Raw genomic sequence first — 20,939 nt, 5'->3', positions numbered from 1 at the left:
GGCTTGAGGGTTCCAGACTGCATTCAGCACTTTCCAGAGTCACATATAGTTGTTGCAGGTGTCTGCTGCAAGTGTGGGCTTTTCTTGTTCCTGTTAGATTTAGGGTGCCCTGTTCCACAGCGATGACTAAATGGCCAAATTTAAGGTTGCTTCCTGTCAGCTTTTTAACCAGTTTGGATTTGGATTGCATGGGCAATGCTAAGTTGGTTTGCTGGAGGGCTGCACTCACCATGTCACATTTACCAGGCGAAAGGTCTGTATTCTCACAATACATGAATCCAAGAAGAGGAAATATAGAAACACTATTAATTTTTTGTTGTAAGTTTAAGCTGATTAGGTGACATCGGCCAATCTTCAGCATTCACGGCCCGGACAGTTTAACCTGTCAGTCAGCCTCCCATGTGTCTGACTGTGAGCCACTCTGTTTCGCGCACATGCAACACTTGTACAGTGGCAGAGGCACGTATTGTTAACGTGGAAGCTCTTCTGTGAGTGAAGACATAAAAGTAACAAAGTAACCACCACACCACAAAATGTTTGTAATAACAAACCTAATCAGAAACTTAAGTCACCCTCAGCTGAACATGGACATTAAGAAGAAGATAACAAAGGCAAACTGGATAAAGCTAAAGCTATCCAGAGCTGAGAGCCAGCCACAAGCTAATAGCCTCGGTATGAGCAAAGGATAAAAAGTAGTTAAGAAGAAAATTATAGAGAAGAGCGAAAAAGAAAAACGGGTTCATATCCTGTTATCTGGTAAATTTATAAATGTACTGAAAAATGATGATGTAACAGACATTTGTTGTTCTGTTCTACCTACTTTTTTTTTGGTGAGAAGGTACAATATCATCGGGTAAAGGCTGATGCACAGCATTTCCTTTTCAGTTTGTTATTTGTACCTCCTTTCAATACTGGAGCATTTATTTTTATTTTCAGTGTCGTTTTTTGCTTTAATGTGAGAGAAAATCCTGCAGTTAGGGAAAAATTGAAGTAAAATCATTAATTTTATACTTCATATACTTTGCACTGAAGAAAAGTAGATTTTTGCTTGTAAATATCAATGAAAGATCTTAGAAAATATGAATTAGCAGGTCATATTTACAAAAAATCAGAAAATGCAATTAGAAATTGGTGCATCTCTACTATTATGATGAAAGCACACAAACTGATTTGGTTTAAGTCATAATTTAAGCATCTTAATTTTTTTTTTAGTTTTAGTTGAGTTTCAGACAACTAAATATCATAAGATGATCGTAGACTAATTCTAAAGTTGATTTAGTCGACTAAAATATAAAGTGTAAAAGTTTGTTGGTTTACAAACCCTCTTCCTTACCCTGATATTAAATGTGAAATGTGTCCATATGTCTGCTCTTCTCTTCCTCCCCAGCATTGATATTTTGTTGCATTCTCATGAGAAACAGAGAGTCCTCCCTCCCACTGACCGTGTGTCTCGATGACAGATCAAATGTGCGCATCTGATCCTGCTGCACATGAAGATTACTGCTGATTGGATCACTTCCAAACTTGTCCCGTCCTTCGACACAAGTTAATTAGTTCTGATTGGATTTCATCTCTCCACAGCATTTTCATCAGTTTTTTTATTTGTTGACAAAATGGTACATTCATGATAGATTTTCCCCTCATGCATTAGTTTTTATTACTCCTTAGACATAAAAAGCTGGTGGGGTATTGCCATCACCCCATCGGGTGTACAGATGGGCAGGGGGTTGGCATGGAAACCCCAGTTTGTGATAACTCGAGAATGAGGTGATTTAGGAGTTTCAAATTGATTGAAGAAATGTATCTACTAAAAGTCTAAGGGCCAGTATTTTTATTTAGTTATCATTGTTAGGTTAGGGTGCCTGGGTCGTCGACCCTGTGTTTTGTGTTTTTGGTTTTTTGATTTTGTTTATTTCTTTATATTCTAGCTTTCTTTGTCTTATGGGTTATTGAATTATTCTAAGTTTAGGTTCTCTGTGTGGTTTTTGTTAGAGTTTTAGTGTTCTGGTTTTCTGTCTGTGATCCATAGTTGCTGTATCCCCGTGTCAAATCTGCATCTCTGTGTTATGTTTCCTGTTTTACTTTGAAGGTCCATGTCTTATGTTAATGTATCTGGTTTTGCTTCCCCTGACTCGTAGGGCCTGATTTGTCCCTGCTGTGTTTCCCTCCTGTCTCTCATTCCCTGATTGCTCCCTCTGTGTATTTTATCCCTGTGTTTTCCTTGGTCTGGGTCGTGATCTACCCTCATTTCGTGCTGTGTGTTCCGTTCGTCTGCCCACCCACCCACCCAGCCGCCCGGTTTTACCAGTTCTCTGTTTGCCAGTTTAAGTTTACTTTCTGCCTCCGAGTGTCTGTACATTGGGTCCTCCTTACCACCAATCCTGCCTGCACACAGCCTACACATGACAATCATCTGGTTTTCATCCAAAAAAATGGCATTTGACGAAAACTGTACGAAAACAAAATAACACTGCCTCCACAGCTTGTTCATGTCGGCCAGTACCTTGATATTTAGTAAATGTGTTAAAAAGAAGACATTTCAGACATCTTCCACAAACTCAAATAATACATGACATAGTGTCAAGAATTTAAATCTTTATCTAACTAGTATAGACTACATTTTAAAATCTTCACCTTTTACTTGTGTTTCGAGTCAGCGTTCAGTAATGTTCAGAAGTAAATCCCTCATATCCCATAGAAAGACAAGAGCAAACTTCTAATCTGGTCTGTAACATGAACAAGTTCATAAGTGTAAGATAAGAATTTTATTTCATTCTAATATGACCCAGCCTGGCTGCTCCCCACACATATAAACAAGACAGAGGTTAATATTTGAGAGAAGATTAAGCTCTAATGCTTGCATTTTTCAAACAGTAAATTTCACCTTTTATGCAGTAATACTTGCTTTATCAGTCTCCCCATCCAAAGATTGGATAGCTTTTCATATTAAAACACTTCTTTGCATAAGGCTGAAACATCAGCCTCGTAATAAAGCACCCCCTCAACTCCTGGAGCTCTCTTTATTAAGTGAGCTTGTCTGACAATTGCACTCTTTTCCCTTTTGCTGGGTAGCTTTCCCACAGTTAATCCAGCTGTTTGGGCATCTACCATTTCAGCTATCTGAGCAAATTGCTAATAGATGCTGGGCAAAAACAGGAAAACAAACAAAAGCGCTCTTGTCCTGCTGCTAGGTTGTGCACCTTCAATTTTTTCATATGTTGACAGACAGAATTGTTTGAAGGTGAGTTTCATTTGGAGCCAGTCTACATCATGCAGTTAGCATCATTGTTCTGTAGCTGCGACATCGTGCGATCAACATTATCTCCATAACTGTAAAAAAAACAAAACAGTTTTACATAACAAGAGTGACGACTTTTAGAACAACGACCACAGGATGTGAGAGTCTAACTCTGTCTGGGGCAACGACTGCTAACACAGCGAGAGAATATTTGCAGTGAAAAAGGCATGTTTTTGTTTTTATAATGTAGCCTCATAAAATAATGTAGCATGAAATGCCTCTGGCCTTAGCAGTAGCTCTGGGTTACCGCTCATATTTGCAGTTCACTTTGGAGCAGATAAAAACACTGTTTAATTCCTTGCTCCTTCGCTCTTGATTCGATCATAATGCTGATGAGCGCTGCAAACACAAGCATCGTGAAGAGGGATGTGAGAGGACCTTTTGCTCCTTTGCATCGCTTCATTTCAAGCGTGATGTAAATTTTCTGCTATTTCAGAGCAAGTAGTCAATTGCTGACAATAGACACTACCCCTGCTGTCTAACTGTTTTTTTAATTTTTTACTGCGCTCGGCTGGTTGTTGTGGTGCACTTCAGCGGATGTGTGGAAGATATCATCTTAAATCAGACTCAGCTGAAATCAGAGAGTTGCAGATCAAACCTTTCATAAGCCCCTGGACCCGGGGGACGACATTTGCTGTTATTTTGTTAGAGCAGAGACATGGTCTTTTTATCTGGCAGTGTCATTTTAGAAGGTCATCTTTCTCCACAAAGACTAAACTCATTAAATTCATCACGCTGGCACAAACTGTTACAGACATCATACAGATGTATGCAAAAGGCCCCAATTCCAATTGTCTGGCTGAAATTAGCAATCAAGATCTCAAGACAAAGTAAATTTATTCAACCTAAAATAAAGGAGGAAATTACACATTCAAACCTTTGGTGTCCAAGTGCCTAAACGCTAAATGTGGGATGTGTTTATTAGTTATATTTATAAAATCTATCTCCTCTTTGTCCCCTGAGTTACCCAGTTTTATTATCAAAGAGGCTTTGTGGTAATGGGATTTTAAATATCTCCCATGCATCATGTTTTATGAAAACACTTCCTTTTAGTTAGAATAAATTGGATGTGTTTACTTGCTGGGTTGCTGTTGGAGCATGAGCATAACATTTAATCTTGGGAAAAAAAAAAACATTGTATAAATGTGTTACAAAAGATGCATGCAGCCTGTGTGAAATCACCAGTTGGTTTGTGGACTTTTATAAATAGAATGATACTAGAATTTCTTTTTCAGTGGTCTGCTGGTAGAAATAGGTGCATAGTAAGCGATATAATAATATCTAAGATTATGCATTAAAATATATCCAAAAGGCATCACCACCAAATGTAGTGCTGAGGTGAGGCTCTCTAGTTAGCACCCACTCTGTTGCTCAGTGTGGCTGCGCTCTTAGTCATGCCTAACTAAGTCTTGATATAACTTAAATAAGGAGCTATAAAAATGTACCCATCATAAAGTTCTAATGAAATTATCTATAAAATTATTTAACATTTTTTTTTTTATCAGCTGGACAGAGAAACTGCAGTTTTTGGCACTTCCAGAAGCTGTACACTATAGGAGAGGTAAAATGTATGCCCATGACAGCCATAACATGCATAAATAAAAATTGGTTAACTTTTACATTTGAGGTGATGATTTATATCAATTTTTTTGAAGCAATAAAAAGTTTTGAACCATGCATCACGTCTTTATATTTTGCTAGGAAAATGGGAAATAGGTGAAGGGATTTTTAAAATTATGCACAAAGATACATGGAAATACAGCATTTAAGGCAAAAACAGAGTCTGTGTAATTCTAACCAGCATGATCTCTGGGGAGGCCAATTCATGACTGATAGTGTTCCACTGTGTGTTTTTCTAGTCCAGTTCCAGTCTTCCCTGCATTGGCTGTGTGTTTGGGATCATTGCTGTGTTGAAAAATGAAGCTGCTGCCAATCAGATGCTTTCCAGATCGTATTGCATGTTTGATCAAAAGCTCATGGGACCCAAACTATGACACAGCCTCCACCATGTTTCAGAGATGGCTGACCTCCATACACACTGAGATAGTCAAATTTGGATCCATCACTCCATCAGACCTGTTCACACTGTTTTTTAGTCCAGTTCTTGTGTAATGTTCATACCTCAGCCCTTTCTCCCTGTTTCCCTTCCTTAAGGATGGCTTCTTGACAGCCAACCTTTGACTGAGACCATTTCTGATCAGGCTTCGGTGAACAGCAGATGGATCAACTGATGGTCTGGATTTTTTTTCTGTTTCTTAAGGACATGACTTTCAGATACTGTTCATCTGCTGTTGATAGCTTTTTAGGTGTAACACTTTTCACACTATTTTCAAATAATACGTGAAACGATTTCTAAGGCCACTTTAAAAATGCCAAGAATTCTAGCTCCTTGTAAGCAATGGTTATTTAAAAAGGGAATGACTCCCAAACTAGGCGAGCGGCTCCAGCGGCTCCCAGGAACACCATCGGAGATCTCTGTCCAGAAGAGCGCAGTCCTAGGAACAGCTAAGATACTGCGCAGGACCCTCAAGCTCCCAGGCCTCTGGTAGAGGACCCGAGAGGAATCTCGTTAAAATGACGTTAACGCCATAACCGCATTAACGCGGCAAATCTCTGTTAGCGAGTTAGCGCGGATCACCCTGTGTGTGGGGCTGCACGGCATCAGCGCTAATAGCTTGTGCAGCCCCAAGCACAGCGTTAACTGGCTAACAGAGATTTGCCGTGTTAATGTGGTTATGGCGTTAACGTCATTTTAACGAGATTAACACTGACAGTACTAATATATCTATATCTACATATATACATATATATATACATATATATATATATATATATATATATATATATATATATATACATATATATCTTTGTGTTTAAAAATGTCGTGGAGTGGTCACTTGAGCAAGTCACTGCTTCAAGCCGAAAAATAGTTACCTCACAGTAAACTAACTTGCACCTTTTGGCAAAAAGGCAACAAAGTATTTCCCAAAATATCAAACTAGGCTGGTAAAAAGTCTGTTTACGGCACATATTTTTAGCTTGCAAACACCTCCAGCATGTGGTAGTATGCTGTATCTAACTTTTAGACCCAAGAGTAGTGATTCTGTTTCTGACAAAATGTTATTTTGAGAAATAACACTCGCCTCCTCTTCTGAGTCCGTAGTTATAAATATACAACACCCTCAAAACTCAGCAGCCAAAATGCTGAAAGACACAAACAAGCTCTCATCTAGCTAGCTTCCCTGTAAATGCATGTATTGATCAATTCCTCCTACTTATTACTCACATAGCATCGCAGGGTCTTGCGCCTCAGTATGCTGTTGCTCTGATTTATTTACTACCACCCATACGTTCCACTCACAGGATGCCTTGTCATCCCCCTCATTTGGAATTAAAGAGCTAGCAGAGCCTTAGCTCTGTTGCTATCTCTCTTTAATGTCCCTGCAGTCCATCATCTGCTCACTTCTGGCCACACAGCTTCGAAGTTCATAAACTGTGAAGCAAAGGATGGCTGATCTGATGGTCACTGCAGCTGAGGCAGAAAGGAACCGGTCAATAAACCCAGAGAGTGAGATGCCTTTTGCAGAACTCTAGACAGACATTAAAGCGGGGCATGTAAAATCACGCATCCGAGCACATTTTTACCTTTTTGACTCTCGCTGTTTGAGAGTGTTTGGGTGCGGTGTGGAAGGGACATGTTGAGGGCTCTTCAGCGCTCTTCAAGGATAGCTGAACACTTATGATAAAAAGCTCCCAACAGCTCAGGATATGAGCAATTATTGGGTTTTTGATTTCTTTTTGAAAGCCTGGTGGTTGTTTTCCTCTGTGACTTTACTGATGGGGATTCTAAACACATTTGTTTGGACTGCTTTACTATGATTAGATGTGGCACTGCTGACATTAAAGGTTAGGTTTTGTCAGTTGTACTTCTAATCATAGAGAACCCATTGCCCTATCCAGCAGACTGAGTGAGAGGCCCGGTGTCTTTGCTTTATCTCAGTCAGACAAAGAAACCAACAAGTGTCGCTGAAAACAGAAGCGGAGACAGTCAGGCAAACACAGCCGTCTGGTTTACATTTTTTATTTTTAGCTTTTATTTTGACATTACCACCAGCTGAGTCTACCCCACCACTATACACTGTCACATGTGACATGAGTATTGCACGAATACATCACACGACCTAAGGAAATCAGTATGCAGGACGATTCCTCGAGCTGTTATGAGGCAGCTGTTCAGATATAATGAATGTGTTAGAGACCAGACATCATGTAAAGGGAATGTGGGGAAAAAATGAAGTTCACTTGACCTCAATATATTCCCCTCAGCTCCTGAAAATTGCTTTTGCTTTGGTCCTTCCACTTGATATCTTTTTGCCGATCACAAAGAGTCACAAAGATCCACCGAGTGTCCTCTGTGTCTGTGCACCGTCAGCGCTGCTGTCGTGGCTAAGATTGTGCTTAAGAGCCTGACGCACATGTGCCAACTCAGCAGCTGTCACCTAAAAGTGAGGAAGGCCAGAGTATGAAAAGAAATCTGTTCTTCCCTGACACTTTTCAAGTTGCAAGAATGGCAAAACAGTGTAGAGTGGCACCGGGTGCCCAGTGGATAAACAGACTTGTCTCTCAAAACAGGGCGCCACACTGAACTTGCTGTCTGGGATGCTGAAGTGTCCTTGAGCAAGACACCAAATCCCCAGCTGCTGCAAGGTTGCTAACAAGCTGCAGTCGCCACAGATGAATACAGGTTGCTGCCAAAGGGTGCATGAAAATTCTCTATCAATGACAAAGTCAGCGCTTTAGTTTCCAGTTTTGGTCTCATAAGTTTAATACAAATATTCTTAAAGATTGTCATTAATCAGAACAGTTTTTTTCACCTCATAAATTTTCTTCTCATTACTTTTAAAAGTAATGGCTAAAAATGCTGATTTTGATATTTAAAAGAGGATCTCTCTCAAAAAGACTGCAAACTTGATGATTTTTTTTCCTCTCAAAGAAATGAAAAAGCTCCATTTGGTTAAACACTTCTTTCTGTATTAGTTTTTCCCCTCAGACTTCAACTTCATTTGGCTTCGCACCCTAACTCTGGAGGGTATTTTGACTGTAGTGACTGACAGAAATACCAGTAAGCACTGCATGTGTGGATATATTCATGTGTTTCTCTAGTATGTTGGTGCCAAAGTCTTGCCGGTCTTCATCTTTGACCATCTGACGAGGACTACTGAAAAGCGTAGAGGCTCCTTGTGTGAGCACTTTGGCAACATTTGGGCGATCTAGATTTGGATTCACGAGTCTGTCCGCTTGGCACTTTCCAACTAAATCCCCCACGAAGTTTTCCCTAACTGCTTTATGGTGCTGGCCAGAACTAAGCAGTAGCGGTTGTTAGAATACACAATTTCAAACTTGATGCGATACCCAGGAACATATTCAATAACATTTTCGATGCTGCAGAAGAAACTAAATGTAAAAAAACCCCATTGAGAAGCATGGATAAGCGATATAAAATGAATGGAAGATTAGAATAATACAAACTATTACAGTGACGGCACTCTTTTTTAAGTAGTCTGACAATGACATTGACACAAAAATACAGTAACATAACTGTAAGGTATGCAGTGCTTAACAAATTTAATAGACCACAACCAGATTAAAGGTCTATGATACATATGCTGAACTAAATTAACAGTATTGGTAATTAGCAGAGATGGGCAGTAACGCATAATCTGATTACTTTTTTCAAGTAACGAGTAATGTAAGGGATTACTATTGCAAAAACGGTAATTAGATTACCCTTACTTTCACGTAGGAACGCTGCGTTACTAAAACCGTGATTTTTTGCGAGAATGTCTCATGACAGTGACGTAAGCGAGTGCGACGTTCGTGACAACAGCTGTGTGCAGATCATAATATATCGGGAGAGAGTGTAGCATGCAGCGTTCAAAGCGTGGAAGTACTGACCTTATTTTGAGTTTGATTCCATAAAAAGTGACAAAAACATTAGTGTCCGTTGTGCGTGGGAAGAAAACTTCTTTTTACAGCGAAAAACCCCCTAAACTTCCAAGCAAGCACCGAGTGTGCTACGACGTAATGTGAAATTCACAGAGAAACTCGCGGATTCTTCCACTGACCGCTGTGGCACACCTGCACCAGGGTAAACCTCCGCCTAACCCACTCCCGCTTTATAGGCATAGCTGGACTGGCCATCGGGCATACCGGGCATTTGCCCGGTGGGCCGCTGGCGATTTTTGTTTTTATGGGCCGATGGATATATTTATTTATTTAAATTTTTTTAGGAAGGGTATATATAATGAAAGGTGTTGGATTGGCCAATTGGTCATGATTGACTCTGGGCTGGACCAATTACAGCCGAGGAGGTCGGATGCACCCTCCCCCTTGTTTAGCAATCTTATAGACGAACTAAAGAAAATGGAGAACAAAAAAAGGAAAGGAGGTGCAGAAAAAATTAGGGCCAAAAGGAAACAAGCCCTTCAGGCAGACGCTGCCAAATGTGTAAAAATAACTGAATTGTTTGGTGGTAGCTATGGCAGAGCTTCCACAGATTTAGCAACATCAGCAAGTGGTGGAGGCCAGCAGGTGGATGAGGGAAGGGGGAGGCAAGAGGAGGAGAGACCTGAGACGGCCGCCGGTCCCAGTGGCAGAGGAACTGAACTTCAGGTAAGAAGTTATGACCTGCTGTCTATCTGTGTCAGATATAAACCAAGTTTAGTTGTAGTTTGTTTTCGTTGTGCTGACTTTTTACAGTCGCTTAGAATAACTTGTACTGCGTACTAGCTAGCATAACGGAGTTTATATACTGCTGGGCGGGTAATGTGATATTACTGATAGTAAATTTTATTTTATGCTTAAGGTTAGTTTGTCAAACCCCTCAAAATCTTAACAAATTGTGCCAATCGTTACATGTTGCACCAGGCTGATTTATCATCAAAAGTGGAGAAGTCTGTGACAGAGGAGACAGAAGAGCAGGAGAGAGAGATGGAGCAAGAGAGAGAAATAAAAGACCAGGAGAGAGAGATGGAGCAAGAGAGAGAGATGGAAGAGCAGGAGAGAGAGATGGAGCAAGAGAGAGAGATGGAAGAGCAGGAGAGAGAGATGGAGCAAGAGAGAGAGATGGAAGAGCAGGAGAGAGAGATGGAGCAAGAGAGAGAAATAAAAGAGCAGCAGAGAGAGATGGAGCAAGAGAAAGAGACGGAGCAGCAGGGACATACAGAAGAGCAGGAGAGAGAGATGGAGCAAGAGAAAGAGACGGAGCAGCAGGGACATACAGAAGAGCAGCAGAGAGAGATGGAGCAAGAGAAAGAGACGGAGCAGCAGGGACATACAGAAGAGCAGGAGAGAGAGATGGAGCAAGAGAGAGAAATAAAAGAGCAGGAGAGAGAGAGCCAGGGCATCGATTACTTTGCTCGCCCTGAACCTGCCATATTACAGGCCTTCTTAGATTACCACCCACAGCAGAACAGTACAAGTGCAGTTGTGATGAGGGTGTTCAGCTGTAAAGATGGCACCAACAGGAAGTGGCTTACTTATTGCAAAGAACGCCATTTATTGTTCTGCTTTGTGTGTCTGGCATTTGCAAGGCGGACTGACACCAGCACATTTATAACAGGCATGAGTGACTGGCGACATATACATCTGCGCACAGAGGAGCATGAAAAGAGCACTACACACCAGACCTGTGCTGAAGCTTTTTTCTTAAGGTGCTCAAAAGGCAACATCAGGAGCTTGTTTGGTGGCAGTCAGTTGTCAGCTCACAGAGCACAAGTGAAAAAGAGACGGCAAGTTTTAGAGCGTATAGTGGATGTGATCAAAGTACTTGGGAAGAGGGGACTCAGCTATAGGCATGTAGAGAATGAGGCTGCATACACTTTAGGTGATAACACCATCGATCATGGTAACTTTCTGGAACTGATTGTGTTATTAGGCAAGTATGATATGTGCCTTGGAGAACATTTGAATGACTGCATTGAAAAAAGCAAGAAGTTGCATCAGACCAGTGGATCAAGAGGTAGAGGATCTCTCATCACCCTACTCTCCAAAACAACTGTCAACTCAGTGATTGATGCACTTGGCCATCTCCTTCAAGAGAGCATTGCCAGTGATGTCCAGAAAGCTGGGATGTTTTCTGTTCAGCTAGACACAACCCAAGACATCACAGGTTATGATCAGTGTTCAGTAATCATCAGGTATGTTACTGAGGCTGTGCAGGAGAGGCTTGTCTCCATAGTGAGGTGCGAAGCATCCACGGGGCAGTACTTTGTAAACTTGCTTTCCGGAGTTTTAGAGCATCTGAATCTAGACAAGGCCATGTGCATTGGGAATGCAACAGATGGTGCTTCAAATATGCAGGGCCAGTACAAAGGCTTTTCAGCACTTATGACTGCCCAGTCTCCAACTCATGTGCATGTGTGGTGCTATGCACACATACTTAATCTTGTGATTGCTGACACAACACAAAGTGTCATTGAAAGTGGATCACTCTTTAATTTACTTAATGACATAGCTGTGTTCATCAAGGAGTCCTATCACAGGGTTAATCTGTGGGAGAAACAAACCCAAGAGACAAGACACAGACGCCTCAGTCCAATAGGTGAGACACGGTGGTGGGCCAAGCATGATGCCCTCCAAAAAATCTTTGGACATTTTGGAAAACCAGATGATGGCCTCTTCGTTGATGTAGTGCTGACGCTGGAAGCCATTGAAAAGAGGGAAAAAGAAAAGCCAGCTGTTCGTGCCAAAGCACGAGGCTTTAAAGAGTGTCTCTTGAAGCATGAAACTGTGTTAACAGCACAGATATTTCTTAGAGTGTTTGAGCAAACAACTCCTCTGTCGAAGTACCTCCAGTCAAAGGGGATGGACATTCTCTCTGCACATCATATGGTGACTGCCACACAAGATGGCCTCAAAAGTATCGCCAGGGACTTTCCAACTGTGAAGACAGCTGCAGACACATTTGTGAAACAGACAAATCAAAAACTAGAGGAGAGGGAGAACAACACAGACATGGAAGTGGAAGCTGAACTACCTGAAAAGAGAGCCAAAAAGAGAAAAGGCATGGCCGGAGAGATACCTGAAGATGAGTTGCAAGTCAATGCTGAGAAATCATATGAGGTGAAAGTGCACAATGTCATCCTGGACACAGTTATTGAAGCAATCCACAGACGATTTGTCATACATGGCCCTCTTCTTGCCGATTTGGCATGGTTGGATCCCAGGAGGTTTAGCCAGGTCAGAACAGTTTCTCTACCAAGTAATGCATTTCAAAACCTCAGCACCCGTCTACTTAAATTTGACAGCAGGGCTACAGTTAATAACCTTCAGTCAGAACTGAAACGTTTTGCTGAACAGTGGGAAAGGCTTAGGACCTCACATGTAGATGACTACATGACCAGAACAGCAAAGGACAGATCTGAAGAATGGGACGAAGAAAGTGAAATTGTGACCAAAAGCTGTGGTTCTTGCAAAAATTGCCCACTGTGCTGCTATCAAATACTCAGGCGGTTCAACATGCTGTCTGATGCCTATCGTCTCCTTGGGCTGGCATACAAGTACCTGCTGACCCTCTCCCTCACTCAGGTTGCCTGTGAAAGAACATTCTCTACACTCAAGTTCATTAAAAGCAGACTCCGAAGCAGCCTGTCTGCAAACAAGCTGGAGATGTTTATGCTGATGGCCACTGAAAAGGACATTCTCATGTCATTGGACTCTGACATGGTCATTGACAGGGTAGCTGAGAAGAGTGACCTGCTGAGAAAGCTCCTTTTGTAACCTGGTGAGGTGAAATAAAAATGAGCAAAACATTCCTAATTATGTATTGTTAATATTAAATTCAGCTTTATTGTTATTGCCCAAATGAATATGTTTAGTATCTACCTTCACTTCAAACAAGTCAAGTGCTTGGTAAATGCTTAGAATTTGTCCATCTTAATAGATAGAATAAATATGAGATTGGAGTATTAGGCATTTATAAACATATATTCTTACAGTCTTAATCTGTCATTGTTTCATTTCAGATGCTGTCAGTCATTTAAGGAGGACTGAAGTGTGTTCATTTTAAGTAAGTACTATATGGAATATGATTCAACCATTTTTCTAAAGTAAGCATACCAGTACTGTCATCGTCTGAAAAAATCTATTAAGTGCAATTCTTTCTCAACCTTCACTGTTTGTCCTTTCACTTCTTAAAGGTTTCCATGCCTTAAGATATGTTCAGTGTTGCTGCTGTGGAAGTGTTGTAGGTGACCTTTTATTGATGAGTGAATAGTCTTTGGAGTTACAATTCAATCATAATCTGTCCTTTATAGATTTTAATATTCATCTAATCTTTATTCCTTTCTGTCCTGTTTGTCAGGGTCTAATCATACATTGTTTGTTTGTTTAAGAGGTTCTTGAGACCATTCAACTTTTTAAGTTCATCAACGTAAGTCCATCAATTGCCATTCACTGTTCTTTGTCCTTTCATTTGTGTCCTGTTTTTCAGGGTCCCATATAATTTCTTCAGAAGTAAGTACTGTATATGATGCCAGTATTTTGCCATATGTTCTGTACTGTATTAGTACTGTATGTAAAATGCCATCAAAAACTCAATTAAGTGTTATTCTTATTCTTCTTTCTCGCCTTTCTTTCTCCGTCTACTTTCATATTTAAAGGTTGCTGTGTTTAAAAAATATATTGTGCTACCATGCTGTTTTGTATTGTTTTGGTAAATAAATAGTTTATGAAAATATCACTAAATCTGTCATTTATTAATTTTAATTAATAATATTATTAATTAATGGTCATGTCTCACCTCTAGTGTTCTTGGTCTTAATTTAAGATTTCTACTATGTGTTGTAGTCTTTTTGTCTTTTTGTTTCCGCTATGTACTGTTTAAAATCCAGAATAGGGAGGATGGTGTAGGTTGAGGTTTATTAGATTGATACATATATACCAACAAGGCAGTGTACATCAAAGCAGTTGTTTTCATGCAAAGGCTTTATGGTTTTTCCTATAGCGATTGACAGATCACATGACTTTCACGCATTGCATGCCGGGAACTGGCAAAACAATCTAAGTACCGCATCAAGTGCAAGCATTTGCAGCACCGCAAAACGTTCATTCTCCGGTTCCAATACCTTCTTGGTTTTTCTTTGCTGCACAAAAAAGGAATGTACAAAACTAAGGAGAACAATGCCGGTCCGTACAAAGACAGACTCGACGAAAAGGCAAAGAAAAGTTACGAGGAAAAAATCAAAGGAGTGAAAGGATTAGACCCTTACAAGCACACAGAGTGGACAAAAGACGTTAGCGTGCTGCCCAACTTTCACCACGCTCAGATTTATAATTATACGGTTCTTGGAGTGAGTGCATACACTCATGAAGTTTTTAGTAACTTCAGGTCACTGCAACAAGTCCAGGTACAGTTTACCGACGGATGGGTACAGGACCTTGAAATGCACCGTGTAGAATGAAAGACCATGGTACAAACAAAGGTAAGTTTACCAGTCTCACAAATCGTCGTCATAAATACACATTCGTTAACCGTTTATTAATATAACCTTTGAGCTCAACGGTAATTAATTAGTAGTGGAAATAATTTCTGGTACGCATTACAGAAATGTAGCAGTGACAATAATATTGTATGTTGTAATCGCACTGGACAATTAGTGATACAAAACAACTGTTTTATCCTGTAAATAAAAGTATATGTTTTTGTCAATGTACCGTGGTAAAAACAGAAGCGAAACGCAATATTCTGTCAGGACAATTCACTATTTATGCACAATAAATAAAGGAGCATAGCGCGACAATTTCTGTTCAGCGCCAGACTTGCTTGTAACCTATATCACCGATTATGTTAAGAAAAATGACGTATTAACTACTACAAAACACTGACCTTTGTGGGAATACTTGGAGCAGACTAACATGTGAGCTGGAGTGTTCTGGGACGTTATATTTGGTGTATCCAGACTATCGGCTCTTACTTCGGAAACATGGCTTAAAAAATTTCTCTTCAACGACGTAATCCGATAAAAAAAAAAACGATCTCTTTACCCGTCGGCTTCGAATGGCTGTCATGCGACCGGCTATTGCAGTTAATAATACAACAGCTTCTTGCCATTTTTTGTGTTTCTTTTTATCGCTGTGTAACTGAGTTCAATTGAATGCCTGCGTGCGCTAGTACCTCTTGCCTCAAGTTCCCAGAATCCTTTGCGGTTTTACCCCTGAATGACGTCACATTTTCAATCTCTATCCTGGTGGGCCGGTCTCTAGTCAAAATGCCCGGGCCGATTTTTTGTCCCAGTCCAGCCCTGTTTATAGGTGAAAATAGAGCAACAGGACCGCTGAGTCTTTGATTTTATTTATTTTCTGCTGTGTTTTACTTTCATCTATTTGAAAGAGTGAGTGTAAATACAAAAACATATTTTATTTTATATGCTGGAATGTGCAGAAAATAGGTTTAAATGTTAAACAAATTTCTTCCAGTCAGAGAATGTTGCATATAATTAAGTTTTTGCTTGATGCATAATGTTAAAAGATTTATAGTTTAAAGTTTTAAAAAGAGACTTTTCCATTTGATTACATTTTGTATGATGGATTATGCAGAAAAAGTAGAATTGGGCTGAAAGATCTATCGCTTTATCACCTATTCAGGTTGTAAATCGTGTTTTTAAAAAGTAACTAAGTCACTAAGTAACTAAGTAATTAATTACTTTTGAAAATAAGTAATCAGTAAAGTAACAGGATTATAATAATAATAATAATAATTAGTAATTACTTTTTGTAATGATTAATCCACTCATATGTTCAAGCTCTTCAATAGATAAATAAAATACAATACAAAAGTAACATTCTTACTTTCAATATCTGGTAGTTTAGTAAAAACTTAATTACAACTTGCCTAATGAGGCACTGGCAAGACCGCGTGTCAACTGCTTTCAAAAAGTTCTGTGTTATTATTAAAATACCTGCACTGATTTTCCTGATTTCCTTTTTTGGATTTCCTTAGTTTGGTTGTCTTAGCAGACTTTTACTGGTTAACCTTCCCTCTGGCATGTTTTGTCCTACTCTGTAAGTTCAAAATGGCTTCATCATACTTCCTGCTAGTCTGTGTCCTCCATTTGTATCTCTGTAAAAACATCCTCCTAAAAGAACAAATAGCAGTCAGGAGACATCTGTATCTTTTTAAGTTGCTTATGGCTACTTTCATCTTTTGTATACAGTCTATGTGTGAGATGAAAAGTGTGAGGTTGAAACAAGGCTATATGCACAATTGGGTTAATGATGTGAAAGATGTTAAAGTATGCATAGCCTTTGCAATTGTAGTTACAGTAGAAACAGGTGGGATAGCGGTGTTAAAGCAAACTTTCATTTTTTAAAACAAAGAAGTGACAGCATGCATAACAGCATCTGTAATTTTGATTCTTTGGACGTGTTTTGTAGGCGTTGTAATGGAGAAATGCATGACTCTACTGTGCTCCTCACTTTTCATCGAGTAGCTGAATTCAATTTGAAAATACTGCTTAATTCAGCTAAATGAGGTATGTCAAAACTGTATTTAAATAAAGTACATGGGGATGAGAGTCCTTCATCATTCTCTGTATCTCTCATCATGCGCTGTGTGGAAGAATATTCACCTGCTGCATTAAGAAATCAATCTTGTAATGAGTCAAAGCAGCAATAAAAAAGATTTTATGGTGTTGAGCTGCAGTAAGCGTGAAACTCAATGATAAGAGCTTATTGCAATGTCATATATTTGATCAATGTAACAGCTCATGTGTCTTTTTATAATACACATAAGCCCCCCCCCCCCCCCCCCCCCCCACACACACACACACACACACACACACACACACTCCCCCACCTTGAATACATCAATCGAACAAGCTTAAAATATAAGACAGAAAATTGCAAAGAAGGAAAATGTTTGCCTGTTTAGATTTTCAACACATTAAGTGGGTTGAAGGAGTTAAAGCACTGTGGTCTCAGGCTTTATCTTAGGGTTCAAAACATTTGTTTTCTTATAAGGTTGAATAACAGTAAATTACAGAAACATGAAAAGATCTCAAACAGATCAAATCCTGTGTAACTTTTCTTGACATTGCATCATTCACCAGTGTCTTTTTAATCACGCATCATCAGCCTTTTTATCCCCCCTGCCTCCCTTTATCATGTTACTTAATCACAGAGTGACATCATCAGCGTACTTCCTCCATAGCTCAGTGCAGTGGGCCGGAAGCTCATGCTGCTTGATAACCCACAGGAGTTATGACAGCATTTCAAACAAGGCTTTCAGAGGTCGTGGGAGGAGGGGGTGACACCTGATGAGCAGCTCGGCCTACTCATGAAGCGTTAACAGAAGCGGGGAATTGGGGGGCTAAATGATGCAACTTTCTATATGTATGAAGAATATAATCCCATCTCACACTGCATTATGACAAAATTATTCTGATAGCCAGCTATGGCCTTGAGGGGGAGCATCTTCTTCTCTGCTGCTCTCTCGCTTGACACACGGAAAGCAGAGAGAGAGGGGGTGGAGACTATACTGACAAATCAGATTACACAGAGCTTAAATTATTTGGTTGCAAAGCAAGTGATAGACTGCACAGCTGAGCAGAACGAAGGGTCTGCAGGGCATGAAACCGAACCCCAAACCCAGCTGACATGCCAATGAGTCAGTCGCTACAAAACCGTACTGGGCAGCCAATCACTGAACTCTTAAAATGCTTGGTTAACATTTAACAGGGGTGATTTCTTTAATAAATCTCAAGCAATCTCAAACTCAACACGTTGTCGTCAGCACAGTAGTTGGTGGCAGAGTTTCTCTGTTTGAGTTGATCAGCCCTTTTCCAGTTTGTGGCAGAAGAAGAAGTAGTAACTGGACATTTCTTGGAGGAATTGACAGTATCGAGTGGGCCGATCATAGTCAGTGCAGGCTGCAGGACTACAGTTCTATGAAAGTGCACGGCCTTTCTCAAACACAGGGTTTCAGAAAGGTTTGCAGTTCAGAGATACCTACAGCATAGATTCAGGTGGTTGTTACACTCTGTAACACCAGCTGTATTTGTTAGTGTTAGAAAAGTTTGCTGCTTCCTTGTGGCTGGAACAGAAAAACTGAAATGGATAAGAAATACTCTCAGTCCTGTTCTGAGCTACTTTATGCTTTATGTTGTATAACATCACATAAAAAGTACATTGTGCATTGTTGCCTACTTGGAGTCCAGGGAAGTAGAAAGTATTGACAGGGTCCCTGAAGGGAGCACCTAAACTCTAAGTTTTGGGAAAAACTGATAATAGTTTTTGATGTGTTTCAGATAGAATCACTAATTTCTTTGTTCCTAAAACTTTGCTGCAAGCTTTTGGAGAACAATTTAATAAAATAAAAATCTATCATCCCCAGTAGTGACCTCAGATGGCTAACTATAATATAAGTGTGCTATAGCTTTCAGATGTTTTCTTATTTAATTCCATCACAAATCTTTCTGCAAAAGTGCAAAATTATCTTTGGAACCAAACAAACGAATGAACTGCCTCCTTTCTGTGTGTCTAACTTCACACTTCTGACACCTTCATTGAATATTGCTCCTCACATAGAAAGTCTTTGATAATCAAGCCCCATCTTAATGTACTTATAGTACTGTATCACTCTATTAGAGCTCCTAGCTCTCAGACTGCGGGCTTCCTAGAGTATTTAAAAGTAGAATGGGAGGCAGAGCCTTCAGGTTTCTGGCCTCTCTAATGTGTAACCAGCTTCCAGTTTAGATTCAGGAGTCAGACACCATCTCTACTTTTAAGACCCTAGTGATGCTTCAATAGGTCTAGGAAGCTGAGGGCTTCCCATGATGCATTGGGCGTTTCTTCTTCAGTCACCTTTATTATTAATCTCTGGCTCTCATCCACAACCGATCGCAGTAGATGGCTGCCTCTCCCTGAGCCTGGTTCTGCTGGAGGTTTCTTCCTGTAAAAAGGGAGTTTTTCCTTCCCACTGCCGCCTCATTGGGGTACATGTGATTTTTAGGGGTTTTCTGTGTTTTCTTTGTATTATTTTGGGGTCTTTACCTTACTCTTGACCTGTTGTTGTGATTTGGTGCTATATAAATAGAATTGAACTGATCTGAACTGAATTGGTTATTTAACTTGGATCACAACACAGCTGCCTTTTTTTTGAAAAGTTCTGAATTTCTCTATACAGTTTCAATAAACACGTGAACGAAGCTGATATAGAATATAAAAGCAGGCACTAACAGGACACGACAACTTCTTCAACCTTGAAGCCACCTCATAGAAAATAAATGGGGTTTAGGGGTTATGATTTGCCTACATGTGCGAGCACAGCCAGCCTTTACCAGACTTCTATTATATTTCACCTCTCTTTAAGTAGTTGTGATTTTTAGTGCCCAGTTATTTTTATGTTTGCATGCCTGCAACTTTTACAACTACTATAATATGGCTTCCTGCCTTGGCTGCATATCATCTTAAAATTAAATTCTTTTTATGCAGCAAAGTAGTTAAAGGTGGCAAAGAAAATCAGACATCGACATAGAGATAGAAACATCTACATTTTAAAAACGGCTGCAAGTTTTTTTCTTGTCTGAGTGCAAAACACTGATTTTGAAAGTGCAGCAAGGGTGGCTTTTGTGATCCCACATTCCAACAGCACTCGCTGTCGGCTTCTTCAAGTGGAGTGAGGGGCGACAAAGGTGGTTAGCCATTGTTACATAGACAGGTATAGTAATTACATTCTCCTCCATTCAGTTCCTATCTCCATACAGCACCAGCAAACCCCTCTCAAACTCCATTATACGCTTGCCAAATTGAACAAAAGCCCAACATTCAATGGTTTTGGCACTCAGAAAGAGACACTGACCCCTTCTGGGGTTAGACATCAAATTGTGTCATGGTCTCGGAAGAGGCAGACTGCGACTTTTAATTTATGGTCTCAGAGCGGGGTGTTGTATCAGCCGCTGGATTATCCTCATCTTGGCACCAATGCACTTGAAAGCCTTCACCCTCACTCTGATTGGGTTCAGGTCTTCAAATTTAACACTTTGCATGTTTTTTTCTGTTTCTGTAGCATCGTAATGTAGACATCTCTCTGGTTTTAGTGAGATCACATAGAAGCAGCTTTGTGTTTTTTTAATTTTTTTCATCTGAGTGTACGTTTGAACTTAAAGGCAGTTTACAAACTTGTCATGAAAATAACCCAACGCAACACACTGCTCTCCATAACAATTACTCTAATTACACAATAACTTATGTTTTGATATTTGTCATGTCAGTCACAGGAAAAGTTTATCCTTTTTTTAGCGGAAAATATGACTTTTGACAAAAGAATAATTAACAGGAAACTCCACTCTTGATTGTTTGTCACAGGCAACTTTTCAGATACGCTCTAAATTGCAGTAAATTGAACTGTTAGGGCTCAGTAGACAATTCCTAATGAATACAAGGGCGACACACACATCTCCTCCGCAGTTGCTTGAGAGCGCACAGATGTTAGAGTGGAGCCTGAAGTAGCACACAAAGCAAGGCACTTGTCTTGTCTGATGAGAGGGCTCATTTGGAACTGCCATTAGTAGACATATGATTTATGACTCTGTCTGCCTCTCCTGCAGAGACCACCGCTTTCACTTCAGCAACAGCATCCCAG

At 40.1% G+C, this 20,939-nt stretch overlaps 1 protein-coding gene across 4 annotated transcripts; it reads left to right on the top strand.

Annotated features, from left to right (window-relative positions):
• The first annotated feature begins 10,481 nt into the window (after window positions 1-10,481).
• On the top strand, window positions 10,482-14,014 carry LOC109196976 (uncharacterized). Of its 4 annotated transcripts, XM_019351750.2 has the most exons (3): window positions 10,482-13,082; window positions 13,324-13,367; window positions 13,791-14,014. In XM_019351750.2, the coding sequence occupies exon 1, from the start codon at window positions 10,484-10,486 to the stop codon at window positions 13,076-13,078; it is 2,595 nt and encodes an 864-aa protein (XP_019207295.2). In that variant the 5' UTR covers window positions 10,482-10,483; the 3' UTR covers window positions 13,079-13,082; window positions 13,324-13,367; window positions 13,791-14,014. The 4 variants fall into 4 exon arrangements, 2 of the variants coding, with proteins under 2 accessions (XP_019207295.2, XP_019207294.2); XR_002058309.2 differs by having other exon boundaries at window positions 10,482-13,367; window positions 13,498-14,014; XR_002058308.2 differs by having other exon boundaries at window positions 10,482-13,813; window positions 13,960-13,992.
• Window positions 14,015-20,939: the final 6,925 nt, after the last annotated feature.

The sequence above is a fragment of the Oreochromis niloticus genome, linkage group LG23 (assembly GCF_001858045.2).
Source record: "Oreochromis niloticus isolate F11D_XX linkage group LG23, O_niloticus_UMD_NMBU, whole genome shotgun sequence".
Classification (NCBI taxonomy): Eukaryota; Metazoa; Chordata; class Actinopteri; order Cichliformes; family Cichlidae; genus Oreochromis; species Oreochromis niloticus.
This window is presented reverse-complemented; position numbering and strand designations above follow the sequence as displayed.

What these genes read in the sequence shown, in the direction of transcription:
- LOC109196976 (XM_019351750.2), top strand. Translation starts at nt 10,484, where the DNA reads ATGGAGCAAGAGAAAGAGACGGAGCAGCAGGGACATACAGAAGAGCAG.